Genomic DNA, 14,406 nt, shown 5'->3' on the forward strand with positions numbered 1-14,406 from the left:
AGCAAGAACCCTTACCACTAACTGACCTATTTGTGTTTAGTTTATAAAATATGATTGCATCTCAAAGAGTTGGCAAAATAAACACTTTATGATGGGTATGGGTGAATATTATTATAAAATGTTTATAATCTAAAAATTGGAAGTTAGCTCAATTTTATGATTAAAGGGCACTACTTAAAGGAATACTATGTAGCCATAAAACATCTATTATATATTCCTATGTTTATGACATAAAACTATTTTTGTGATGGTTGAAAGAACATCGCTAATGATATATATACTATATGGTATGTTTATTTATTTATTTATTTATTTATTTATTTATTTATTTTTACAATTTGTTGTCAAGTTTGTTTCTGTATAACACCCAGTGCTCTTCCTCACAAGTGCTCTCCTCCATGTCCATCACCTGCCTTCCCCTTTACCCCTTTCCCTTCAGCCCTTAGTTTGTTTTCAGTGTTCAAGAGTCTCTCATAATTTGCCTCACTCCCTCTCCCTAACTCTTTACCCCCCCTTCCTCTCCCAATGGTCCTCTGTTAAGTTTCTCCTGTTAGACTTATGAGTGCAAACATATGGTATCTGTCCTTCTCTGATTTATTTCGCTTAGCATGACACTTTCAAGTTCCATCCATATTGCCACAAATGGCCAGATTTCATTCTTTCTCATTGCCATGTAGTACTCCATTGTGTATATATAAACCACATCTTCTTGATCCATTCATCAATCGATGGACATTTAATCTCTTTCCATGATTTGGCTACTGTTGAAAGTGCTGCTATGAACATTGGGGTACATGTGCTCCTATGCATCAGGACTTCTGTATCCCTTGGGTAAATCCCCAGCAGTGCTATTGCTGGGTCATAGGGGAGTTCTATGGATAGTTTTTTGAGGACCCTCCACGCTGTTTTCCATAGCGGCAATACCAGTGTAGGAGGGTGCCCATTTCTCCATACCTTCGCCAGCATCTATATGATTTGTTCATTTTAGCCACTCTGACTGGCATGAGATGGTATCTCAGTGTTGTTTTGATTTGTATTTCCCTGATGATGAGTGACGCTGAGCATAGTTTCATATGTCAGTTGGCCATCTGGATGTCCTCTTTGGAGAAATATCTATTCATGTCTTCTGCCCATTTTTTCACTGGATTATTTGTTTTTGGGGTGTGGAGTTTGGTGAGTTCCTTGTACATTTTGGATACTAGGCCTTTATCTGATATGTCATTTGCAACTATCTCTTCCCATTCCGTCGGTTGTCTATTAGTTTTCTTGGTTGTTTCCATTGCAGTGCAGAAGGTTTTTATCTTGATGAGGTCCCAATACTTCATTTTTGCTCTTGATTCCCTTGCTTTTGGGGATATGTCAAATAGGAAATTGCTGCAGTTGAGGTCAAGGAGGCTGTGTCCTGCTTTCTCCTCTAGGGTTTTGATGGTTTCTTGTCTCACATTGAGGTCCTTCAGCCATTCTGAGTTTATTTTTGTGTATTGTGTAAGAAAGTGGTCATTTCATTCTTCTGCATGTTGCTGTCGAGTTCTCCTAGCACCACCTGTTAAAGAGGCTGTCTTTTTTCCATTGGATACCCTTTCCTGCTTTGTCAAAGATTAATTGACCATACATTTGTGAGTCCAGTTCTGGGTTCTCTATTCTATTCCATTGGTCTATGTGTCTGTTTTTGTGCCAATATCATACTGTCTTGATGATGACAGCTTTGTAGTAGAGGCTAAAGTCTGGGATTGTGATGGCTCCCGTTTTGGTTTTCTTCTTCAGTATGACTTTGGCTATTCGGGGTCTTTTGTGGTTCCATACGAATTTGAGGATAGTTTGTTCTAGCTTTGAGAAGAATGTTGGTGCAATTTTAATGGGGATTGCATTGAATATGTGGATTGCTTTGGGTAATAATGACATTTTAATAATGTTTATTCTTCTGATCCATGGACATGGAATGTTTTTCCATTCCTTTGTGTCTTCTTCAATTTCCTTCATAAGTTTTCTATAGTTTTCATCATAGAAGTTTTTTTACATCTTTGGTTAGGTTTATTCCTACGTATTTTATGGCTTTTTGTGCAATTATGAATAGGATCAGTTTCTTGATTTCTCTTTCTATTGCTTCATTATTGGTGTATAGGAATGCAACCAATTTCTGTACATTGATTTTGTACCCTGCAACATAACTTAATTCATGGATCAGTTCCAGAAGGCTTCTGGTGGAGGCAGTCGGGTTTTCCATGTAGAGTATATCATGTCCTCTGTGAAAAGTGAAAGTTTGACTTCTTCTTTGCTGATTCTGATGCCTTTTATTTCCTTTTGTTGTCTGATTGCTGATGCTGGGACTTCCAGCACAATGTTAAACAGCAATGGTGAGAGTGGACACCTCTGTCGTGTTCCTGCTCTTGGGGGCAAGCTCTCAGTTTTTCCCCATTGAGGATGATATTAACTGTGGACTTTTCATAAATGGCTTTTATGATGTTTAAGTAAGTTTTTTCTATCCCGACCTTCTCTAGGGTTTTTGTTAAGATAGGATGCTGTGTTTTGTCAAATGCTTTTTCTGCATCTATTGACAAGATCATGTGGTTATTATCTTTTCTTTTATTAATGTGAAGTATCACATTGATGGATTTGTGAATATTGAACCTTCCCTGGAACCCAGGAATGAATCCCACTTGATCATGGTGGATAATTCTTCTTTATGGTGTTGAATTCGATTTGCTAGTATTTTGTTGAGTATTTTTGCATCTCTATTTATTAAGGATATGGGCCTGTAGTTCTCTTTTTTTGTTGGGTCTCTGGTTTGGAAATCAAAGTGATGCTGGTTTTGTAGAATAAGTCTGGAAATTTTCCTTCTATTTCTATTTTTTGGAACAACTTGAGAAAAATGGGTATTAACTCTGCTTTAAATGTCTGACGGAATTCCCCAGGGAAGCCATCTGGACCCGGGCTCTTATTCATTGGGAGATTTTTGATAACTTATTTGATTTCTTCACTGGTTATGGGTCTGTTCAGATTTCCTAACTCTTCCCATTTGAATATTGGTAGTGCATGTGTGTTTAGGAGTTTGTCCATTTCTTCTAGGTTGTCCAGTTTGTTGGCATATAATTTTTCATAGTATTCCCTGATGATTGCTTGTATTTCTGAGGGATTGGTTGTAATAGATCCATTTTCATTTGTCTATTTGGATGTTCTCGCTTTTCTTTCTGAGGAGCCTGGCTAGAGGTTTATCAATTTTGTTTATTTTTTCAGAAAACCAACTCTTGGTTTCATTGATCTATTCAACTGTTTTTTTTTTTTTTGTTTGGATTCGATATTATTTATTTCTGCCCTGATCTTTATTATTTCTCTTCTTCTGCTGGGTTTGGGGGTGCTCTTGCTGCTCCCCTTCTAGTTTTTTAGGTGTTGTATTAGATTTTGAATTTGAGCTTTTTCTAGTTTTTTGAAATAGGCCTGGATTGCAAAATACTTTCCTCTTAAGACTGACTTTGCTGCGTCCCAGAGTATATGGTATGTTTTTAAAAAGTATTTACGTTTGTACATAGAGAAGGAACTGAAAGGATGTACATCAAAATGTTGATTATACTTACATCTGGATGATGATACAGTCTTCATTTTTTGGTTTTTATATTTTTAAACTCCTACCATAAATGTATTCCTTTCTATTAATTTAATTTGGGTATTCCTTTATTTCCTTGCTTTGCTTTTTTCCTTTATGCCTTCTATTAGATTGAGTTATTTCCCAAGCGTATTTATTTATTTTAGAGCTCAAGACATTATACCCTTTTCCTATCTTTTAATGCAAACCTAACTTTTCAGTGCATTACTTATTTTTACAATTTTTTTAGAAAAATCTAAAATTATTATCTCTATGAAAGAGGACTTTAGCATTAATATTACTGTTATCTAGAATAGGTCCAGCTTGGTTTTGAACATTTGTGTAAATAAATGTTAATATTATTTTTATAGTTAATATTTAGATTTACCAAGATATTTAGGATTTACTGATTTGTTTTTAATTATTTTCTAGATCTCGCTTTTTTTGCCTGCCTTCATTTTTCTCTTTGTTAGAGCATATGTTTTATTAATTCTTTTAGTGAGAGTCTGGGAGTAATAAAATACCATGAGTTTGTCATTTCTTGAATGATATTTCAGCTGAATGTACAGCATAGGCTTCTTCTTCTCTATAGTTCCCTGTCACAGGGGATCAGCACCTTTCGGGAAGCAGTCCTGAGAGGCAGACTGGGGTTACTTTGAGCCTCATTAACGGGGAGAGCTTGAAGCAGGGCTTAGCCCTCTCTCCCAGCAGTAAATGGCATTGCAGCTACAGCCACCTCTACCCAGACCTGGTCTCCCTATCAGCGGGACAGACAGCTTCAGCCACTCACCACTGTGGTTTCTGTAGAATTGAGCCCTGCATTTTTTCTTATTTGGGCTTTGTAGCATATTATTTATTACTTGAAATATATATTGTATTGTGTTTAAGTAGAGAGAGATTTGTGTGCTTTACCTAACCTGGAGCATACATATCATTTTTTAAGATGACATTAAAAAAAAATTAAATGAGGGAGGAATGAACAAAAGTAGTAGTGCTGTGGACCTTTGGTCATAGTAGAAACCGAAGAAACTAATGGCCTTTTATGTGACTTGGTTGGAAATTTAACTGAGGTAGAATTTAGGGAGTCTCCTATTCTGGGAAATTATGGGTTCTGAATTGTTTTGTTTAATTCCTGAACAGTTTTAAAAGTGCTTCTAACAACCATCACCACAACTAAAAGACAATAAATGGATAGATAAATAGAAAAGGGAAATGGGGTATAGAAAGTTTCTATAGCATTAAATTAATTAGCTTGTATATCATGCAAATGATCTTCTTTCTCACTTTGACTTTGTGCTCTCTTTAATACCTTGCTGTTTGAAGTCTTGTAATACATGGCCTAATGTTTCTACTAAGCCCTTTTATGTGTTGTTTTCTTAGTGAAGACATAGCTCAAATCCATGACTGTAAGAAGCTAGGTATTTGAGCCACAGGATAATAAAAAAGTCATCATTGCTCACTAGATAGCATTACTTGGATTGTATCCTATAAAGACAAGTAAATATATATACCTTTAATGGCCTTTGAACTTACAAATGAAATTTTAAGTTTATTCATTTACTATTTCTGAGAGGGAGAGAGAACACAAGTGAGGGAGGGGCAGAGAGAGAGGGAGACACAGAATCCAAATCAGGTTCCAGGCTCTGAGCTGTCAGCACAGAGCCCAAAGCAGGGCCCAAACCCACGAACTGCAAGATTATGACCTGAGCTGAAGTCGGATGCTTAACTGATTGAGCCACCCAGGTGCCCCTGAACTTATAAATGAGATTTTAAACTGCCAACATAGCAAAAGAAAGCTACTCAACACACCATTGTTGAAACTACTTCCTGTTTACAGTTATATAGCTGCCTAAACTAAAGAAATTAAAAATAAACAAAACTAACCTCCCCTGCATAAAACCTATAAATGGTGAAAACGAAAGTTTATTTAATAGGCATAGCTGAATTTGCATAAAGAGAAATCTCTAAGAGTCAGAAATGAAAGGAGAATACTTAACCCTAAGTATGTGGGGGTGACACTTCAGCAACACCCCGATGATGGAATCAGACCTGTAATGTGTGAGGGGTTGGGTTTTTAAAGAACACAGGGCCATCTTCAGAGGCAGTTTTGCCCCTGCAAGAAGCAGGTAATTGGAACTGACACTTGTGCATAAGACCATCGCCCTCAGAGTGCTTCCCCTACAAAGAAAGGAGGATTAATATTAAATTTCACACAGCTCAGATAAATGAGGAACCTTTTTCTGTTTGAACCCAGGGTGAAAAATCAATAAATCTCTTATAAGGAATTGAAATCTCATTGTGTTCCTTAGGTAGATTTTGTAGACTAAATTTATATTGTTTGTATCATGACTTAATCCCAGGACAAGAAATGGACATTAAAATTGGTTCTTGGTCATAGATACCTCATTCTGTAATACCTTTCCTATCCAGCTGCAAGCTCAAAAGCCTTCCCATTTTGCTAGAATCAATAACTTGAATTACAAAGGATAGACAGGTGCTAAGAAATGGTGCTTAGAGAGCCTATATTTTGTCTTTGTCCATTGGGTTTCTTTTTCTTTTCTTTTAGCATGTTTTCTATTTTTTTACAGAGAAATGCAGTAATGGCTAAAGCATTTCCACAGGCTTTAGGCTGAAATGGTCAACTTGTGATTATCCTTTAAATATCTCAGCACCATGAGGAGTACTCAATTTCTTAGTGTCCTATTTTACTAGGTCTCCTATAGAAAATGGGTAGGATCTGTGAAAATCTGTGATAGGTGGATCAGGTCTACAAAGTAATCACTATCCTTTGTACAATCTACCTTTACCTCCTATTTCTCTCTTTAATCTCTCTTTCACCACTCACTCATCTTTTTTCCTCATTTCCTTAAAAAGATCTTCTCTGAAGTGTTCCCTACCTCACTGTGGCCCATATCCTGCCACTGTGTGACATTTTGACATATGTGCTATTCTGGTCCCCTTTATTCCATACCCAGCATCAACTCCGTTTCTTCATATGGTTGGTTCAGGGTCTGGGAGACCTAGATCTCCCTAGCTTAGAAAAAACACAGATCAAGGCAATTCTCCTTGAAAGATCCTTTACATATGTGCTTGTCCTCTAACACACTGTGAGATAAAGATTGACAACATTAATAGATGCTTATATTCATTTATATTATAAATAAGGCAATAGTTCCCATACCTGTACTTAAGAATTTCAGAATAATTGAGTTTCAGAGTGCTTGGGATCCAGGGCCCCTTGATAGCAACAAATTCTTTGAGTATTTTTAACCTTTCCAATTTTCTCAGGCTAGGCACTTTGTAGCCAGAGTTTCTTCCAGTCCAACACACCATGGTAGGAAACCTATAAATCCTGATACAAGATAGGTTGTCCTTATGACTCAGGAAATTGCAAGTATGAAAGTCAGTCTCAATCCTGGGGGAAAAAATTAAATATATTAATTTCCCAAATCCTAATACAGTTTTTCCTTTACTTAGAATGCGGGTTACATCCCAATGAGTCCATCATAAGTTAAAAATATTAAGTTGAAAATGCATATAATACCTAACCTACTGAACATCATAGCTTAGCTTAGTAAATGTTACCCATGCTCAGAACACTTACATTAACCTACACTGTAGGTTGGGCAAAATCATCAACACAAAGCCCATTTTATACTAAAGTGTTGAGTATCTCAGCTAATTGAATATTGTATTTAAGTAAAAACAAACAAACAAACAATGCTTAGGTACAGAATGGTTATAAGTATTGCAGTTATTTACACTTGTGATCACATGGCTGATATAATCTGTGGCTTACTGCTGCTCAGCATCATGAGATGATATTGTACCTCATATTGCTAGCCCAGAAAAAGATCAAAATTCAACATCCAAGCTATGGTTTCTATTGAATGCACATTGCTTTTGTACCGTCATAAGGAAAAATTGTAAGTTGAACGATTGTAAGTCAGAGACCATCGGTGTTTTATTCATTCTCATGTCTTCAGAGTTAACCTTTTTTATCACTCCACAAAGTCCCCTAGTTATATTTTGAATATTGGTTTATTCTGTGTCTAGATATTTACAATTAGGATTTCCCAGAATATGTCATTTGGACTTTATGTTTAGTTTTATTTGTTTTATTTTAGTTTAGAATCCTTCAGCAGAGTTGCTTTAGTGTGATTAATTGAATAAATGGAAGACCTTGATCCAGAGGCATGTCCGTGTGGGTCAGGAAGGAGATAGCTGAGCCGGGGCTTTGTGACAGCCGAATCAGATATCTCAGTGACAAAGCAGAATGTGGAACAGTGCTTGTTACTACAGAAACTGCCCAAATAACCAGCATGGTCCTGAGAATCAACTCTGAATCTATAAAATAGAATCTAATACTTCACTTCCTTTTTCCTTCTAATATCTTAACAAATAAAAGGAAATAGTATCAATAAATGCAGGACTACTCTCTCTAGTATTTCTGCAAAGCAAAGTAGTTTTAATAAGTGTGCTGCCAAAAATAAATGTGTGTGTTCAAATAAGTTGGGCCAATGCTAACTTTTGGCCAGAATTTTTCTAAGGACTTCTCACCACTTTATAGGTAATGTGCATTGTGATTGTTCTAGAAAATAATACAACACAAAGTGTGTCCTAAATACATTTGATCAGGAAATGTTTCATCCTGAACCATCCATTAACATCTCCATAAACTGGTGTTCTGAGGTCAAGGCATGCCAGAGCCATGTTAGAGCCTCACGAAGGACCTCAGCCTATAGCATCCTGTGCATTTTACTTGGTGTAGATTTATTTGCCTCAATCATGAACCACCAAGAACAGTCTTGTACTAGATACTAGGTAAAAGTTAGTTCCCAGATTTAAGGATGGTGTGATCTAAAGCGAGGTTAGCTTTGATTATTACTATAATTTTTTTTATTATATTTATTCTTTAAATTATTTATTTTGAGAGAGAGTGAGAAAGAGAGCATGAGCAGGGGAGGGTAAGAGAAAAAGGGAGAGAGGATCTGAAGCAGGTTCCACACTGTCAGCACAGAGCCTGACATGGGGTTGAACCGAGATCAAGAGTCAGATGCTTAACCAACTGAGCCACCCAGGCATCCGTATTACTGTTATTTTTAAACTAAAAGTCTTACTCTGCCACTGACTAGGTATGTCACTTATATCTAAGCTTCAGATTCTTCTCTAATATGGGGATAATAAGCCTTCTAGGAAGAGTTCTGGTCTGGGCTTTTTCTCTTTACTCTAATAATTAGAGTACATTCTGGCTTTTCTATTAGTTCTGAAATTTAATTTGAAAATAAAGAATTTGGTGAAGTGGAAGCCTTAGGTTGTTGATTTAGAAATTTAGTTTCTAGACAAGTCAGTCTTGGTATATACGTCCATGCTTGTTTCTATAGATGGTTGATTCTCTTCTTACAATGTTATAGTCACTTCTCAGATTTGTTTTGAAGCACATGAATATGCTTTAGGAAGTGTGAAATACATGCACATACCTTATTTTTACTACTTACAACATTCTCTGTATTAAAATTTTAAAAAAGTAATGATTACTTAAAGAGTAATATGCTTAAAGTAAAATATATAGACCCGTTTGTGGTAATGAAAAGACTATGTGATGATAGAGGGAATATATAATACCTTTCCCTCACCCTGCCCCCATAAATAGGATTACTCATTCTATCTGAAAGAAGGTATAGGTCTTCACAGTTTGGAAATGTAATAGGAAGAAAAGCCATGTATATGTATATTTAAAAGTGTTTGCCTCTGCTAGGAAAACACCACAGCAGGAGGAGACAATCTACCTCTAATAGTTTACATAAATGGGAGGAAAATACTATATAAAGAAAATATACGTATGTACAAAGATAGCCCAACTTCAAATATTTCTTCAAGAAATGAAATATTTTTGTTCACTAATCAAAGATATAATAATAAGCTCTCATTTAATTGATTTTAATAGTACTAAACAAAAGCAGAAGAGTTATGTTTTAAGAAATCATCCTATGGGCTAATGGCCATTTTGTTGTCATAAAAATCCTTTATTTAGCCCGCTCCACAAATAAGCTCTCAGCAGGAAAAAGGCCACTAGTTAGAGCAATTTGGAAGATAAGTAAACAGAAGGAATGGCTAGGAGCATAGTGTCATCTGGCAGAGAGCTTATTTCCTGAATCCTGTGGATCTGGTTAAAACCCAACAGAGATGCCAATATGCTTCTTCTCAGTAAATGCTACCAGTCTCCACACCAGGCCCACTGAGGCTTGTGTACAGTATTTTATCCAAGCAATCCTTTGCATAGCTGCATGACCTGCGTCAGTCATACAAAGCGACTTTCTTACACCAATAGTTTCTTCCAATTTCCATTTTCTGCTGCTCCTGACCCACGGGTTGTTGCTGATGTTCAATGATGTAAGCGGAGTGGTGGAGGCACTTTGTGCTCTTCTTAGATAATATCGTGAATTTGCTTAAAAGTATAGCTGAAAATCCCCAGGCTGAATTACTTTACAAGGTTGCTGTCATGTGTGCACCTGGGATACCCATCTCTTCAGAAGGGTGGGAAGAAGTGAGGTCTGTTGATTCCGAAGAGGGAGCAGTCAAGGCCAGAGGAACAGGTGCTGGTAAGCAACAATGAGTTTGGGGCATGGGAATCTCACTTCATTATTTTTAAGAATTGGACACAAACATATATTTAACACTCCCTTTATATCTAAATTTTCAGTATAAATGTTCCCATTCTGTGTGTGTCAAGTGGCAAGTGATTTTGTTCCGTTTTCTCAATGAAGTTTCTAGTTACCAACTTTATCTTCCTTATTTTTCTCTAAAAAGGGATCATTAGATGTGCAACATAGCCCTAAAGATTGTAAGATGATGAATCACGTTTGTGATTTATTTTTTGGTGTAATAGCCAACCCCAAAAGATTTGAAGATGAAAACATCAGTATTCTATGAAAATAAGGAAAAGCAATAGCTAGCTGTTTAATTGCACATGAGTTTTGTTTTGTTGTCAGTGTATTCCATGCTTTGCTACCTCATGCTAATACAGAGAGTGAGAAATATTTGACAAATTAAATTCATCATTGGATAGTTCAGTGCAACTATAGAAAATTTGTGTCACTTTTATAAAACGCATCCTGGGTGCTTGAAAAGAGCTGAAACTCTTACACAAACAAACACTAGCTGGACCAAGGTATCACAAGGTCAAATGGTGGATGTGAAGCAAGCTCAAAATTACAATTGATGTTAGGTTTTATGTGTTCTCTCCGTAGGGAAATCAGTCTACTACTAGCCTTTGAAAGGCTGTGGAATCACAGCTGAGTGGGAGGCTATGAAATATAGAACCCCAAGATGGGAGATGGTGGTTCAAAATAGACAGAGTGATAGAAATGCTTTAAATAAGTAAATATTGTTAATATAAATTTCTGAATTGACAAGATGAAAATGAAAGGATTTTTTTTCTACTTATATGTGGACAGTATCCTCAGTAACTGACACTTGTTACTATCATAGGATGTGCTATTCAAAATAAAGTTATTAGCCCATTCTTGCATGGATTCTGTATTTTAATTCTGTAATTATGAAAGTTCTGTATACCATTTCAGAGACCTTATTTGGTTTTCTAAGGATCTTGTGTTAGAGATACAATTTGTTACTATTTGATAAATTTCCTTTTTTGGAAGTACTTTAGGGAATTGAGGATAATTATACCAAACTAATACAAATGCATGACATGGAATAAGAGAAAAATATTAGATCAATAGCAATCAAAATGTCTTTATAATTTGAAATACATTTATACCACTTAATAAATGAGAAAAAAAGAAATAGAAAATACAACAAAGAAACATCTCAAAACTCAGATAAAATAATAATCACATACAGTGAATTAAAATATTTTAATTCAGTTGGCTTAGCCTACATAGGTCTGTAAGAGCCATAGATTTTTGTAGTTCAATCAAACAAAATTATATGGTACCACTTATACCTAGGGAAAATTGGTAACTTGGTTGTTGAAAGTCTGACTGTCCTGTCATATGCTCTCTTCAGTGTATTTGCTGGGCCAGATCTGGCCATAGAAATGACATTTGTGTGTGTTTTTTACAACAGTGCCATAGTGAAAGAAACTTAAACTCAGCATATGAGGTCAGTCCCATACACAGCTCTAGAAAACCCTCACTGACTCCAGATATAGAAAATAGAGGTAGATGGTTGTAGGCCCCTCCTGCATCACTGTGGTGTTACACACTAAGTCACTAACACTATTAACTTTGAGGTAATCTGTCAAAATAATTACAATGACTTGTATATAGCATGTTGTATTGAAAAGCTTTTGCATGGACTTTCAAGTCAGATGAAGTCAAGTCCAAATTCCAACTTTCCTCCTTAAAAACCATGTGGCCTTGGGCAAATTAATTAGCTTTTCTGAGCTTCATCATAAATATAGGCTAAGTAATACTGATTTTGCCATATATCTGTGAGAATTCCATGTAGTCAGTGAAATTAACACAGCACAATATTTGGCACGTAACAATCATTCAAATAATATTTACTCCCCTTTCTCTTTTCTCAGCAACAATTTGGCCAATCTTTAAGTTAAGCCAGTTGTAAGTTTGAGATAAAGAAAAACCAAAAATTCTAATTAGAGGCTAAAGTCATGTTCTCTTAAGGGGAAGAAAACATTCATATTTGCTGATTTGTGTGAGACTGTTGCTTTGCAGTTGATTTGGTGATAGGGAGATGGTCTATGGTTGTGTTAATTTTTTTTCTTATCAGACAACTTTTGACAAGTATAAATAATTTAATTAAACACAGTGGATTTAGTTTAAATAAATGAAATATGGTTCTTAATTCTCCACCTATTATCATTTGATCATTTAATCTTCTAAGACAAACTGGAAGCAATCTGCCTCTACTTTTCAATGATGTTCCCTGGTGAATTAGAGAAGTGTATCACTGTTCTTTGTTGTTTCTGGAAACTGAATGATGTACCATGATGAAAGTGAAATTACAGGAGTGATATAATTTCAAATCAACTAATTTTGTTGTTATTGTTTGCGGGTGTTCTGTAATACATGATATGGGGACGATAAAGTGTAGTGACCTAACAGCGGAAAAGGATTTTATCTCGGCAAGAAAAGAATCTGTATGTTGAGAAAAAGACTAGGAGTTGTGACTCTATAGTCATCAAAAACCTGCATTTTTTAAAATGTTGAATTTAATAGGAGCTCCCCCCGCCCCCACCTCCCTGGCAAAGCCTGTTTGGAGTGTCCTTTTGCCCCCTGGAGTTGAACCACTATCAGCTCTAGGCTGGCATACCGGAACACTTCTGTGTTCTCAACAATCACTCCTGTACTCCTGGTTTATGCCTCCTGGTGCCAGTTGTTGTCATTGGGCTGAGTAAGATCTCTCAGGGAAACTGCAGGGGAAATGATCTGTTACACAGAGCTTGGCAGGACCATTGCCAGTGATTGATAATGAGACCAGATCATTTCAGGTAAGTTTTCTGTGGTCCACAAGCCAGCAGGGCTTGACTTTGTTATCTTAGTCTATGGATGTCTCAGTGCAGTGTCACTGGGGGGATAATAGGAGGAGCTCTTCAAGCATATGCCTGAGTCTTTTCTCCTGTGCTAGTTTTAAGGGACCACAGCATTTTGTTTCATTTCGTGTCTCTGCCTTCAGGAAGGTAACATCTTCTGTGCATTGGTTTCAGGAAATGGTTAATTACGGACCTACCAGAGGTTTGGCGTTTGCTACAGTGGGAACCTCTTTCGTATAGCACAGAGCACTATAGATTAATGCGGTAATCAATGAGAATCTGTACACTGCAGAGATCTGTTTTGATGACAGCAGCACTTATGGCCTTGTTTAGTGTCACCGTTGTATAATGTTGGACACTGCAGGCTTCTTTTTGGTTTTGATTTTGAATGCAAGGACCATAGGGGATTTTATTTAAAATGTCTTTTGCATTTTTTGTGGATTTTTTATTGTGTTATGGATATGCTGCCTTTGCTAGCTAGAATTTAGTGACTTGATGCCAGTAGCATTTATTTAACCACTCTGATGCTGCTGTTATGTTTGCTGGGTTTCTGCAGTTTCTACTACTTCATACGTTGCACTCAGGAACAGGTAAACTAAGCTATATTAATCTTATACATAAATGTAAAATTAATAGAATGTATTGTTTTATTATCCCAAGAATAAGATATTAAAATGCTTCATGTGGATCTTATTTATATAGAATAAGGAATAGTTTACTTTAGCATGGCAGTTACACAAATATATCATCATTTTAGAGTACAGTGCTGATCATCGAGTTGTATTATATGAAGTTATTTTCATGTTTCATGTTTTAAATGACTATCTGAAGTGTATGTTAAATTATCTAAATTTAGTATTTAACTTCCAACTTGATATATATGTATATATAAATTTCAGCTTTCAACTCTCTCTATATATATATTTACATATAATATACAATTCATCCAGAAAGTATAGATTTTCCTTTTCTGATTGACCAAAGGCAGTTGTTTTTCCTGTTTACTTAATTTCACTAAAATCAGAAGGCTTTAGAACTTAATCTTTTTAAAAATAAAAAGATATCGGTTTCTGTATAGATGGTTATTTTGAACTGTTTAGACAAAGGCTGCCAAGGCCTGGTCTCTCCTAGTCGACAGCCCTGGATTTTAGAGCACAGCATGGAATTGCGTGTGTTTCTGTGACACTAAGCTGTGGACTAACGAGAGAACTGTTCAGATACAGGGAAGGAGAGCCCTGACAGAAAGAAGGAAAGGAAAATAGTCTTTTGGGTCAGAGATTTGGGTGTGTGACCTTGGGGTGACACAGTA

The 14,406-nt window shown here is 36.2% G+C and overlaps 1 protein-coding gene across 49 annotated transcripts in view; it reads left to right on the forward strand.

Annotated features, from left to right (window-relative positions):
- Positions 1-14,406, forward strand: part of RIMS1 (regulating synaptic membrane exocytosis 1) — a 460,984-nt gene that overhangs the window by 270,499 nt on the left and 176,079 nt on the right. For 28 of the 49 annotated variants that reach the window (XM_029943516.1, XM_029943523.1, XM_029943519.1 and 25 more), the window contains exon 1: positions 10,083-10,182. The exons of 20 other annotated variants lie outside the window; for them this stretch is intronic. In XM_029943516.1, the coding sequence (XP_029799376.1) occupies positions 10,083-10,182 (100 nt within the window). Of the gene's footprint in view, positions 1-10,082; positions 10,183-13,632; positions 13,688-14,406 lie in introns of those variants that run through there. One more of the 49 variants, XM_029943518.1, reaches the window with a different exon arrangement.

This window comes from Suricata suricatta, chromosome 7 (assembly GCF_006229205.1).
Source record: "Suricata suricatta isolate VVHF042 chromosome 7, meerkat_22Aug2017_6uvM2_HiC, whole genome shotgun sequence".
NCBI lineage: Eukaryota > Metazoa > Chordata > Mammalia > Carnivora > Herpestidae > Suricata > Suricata suricatta.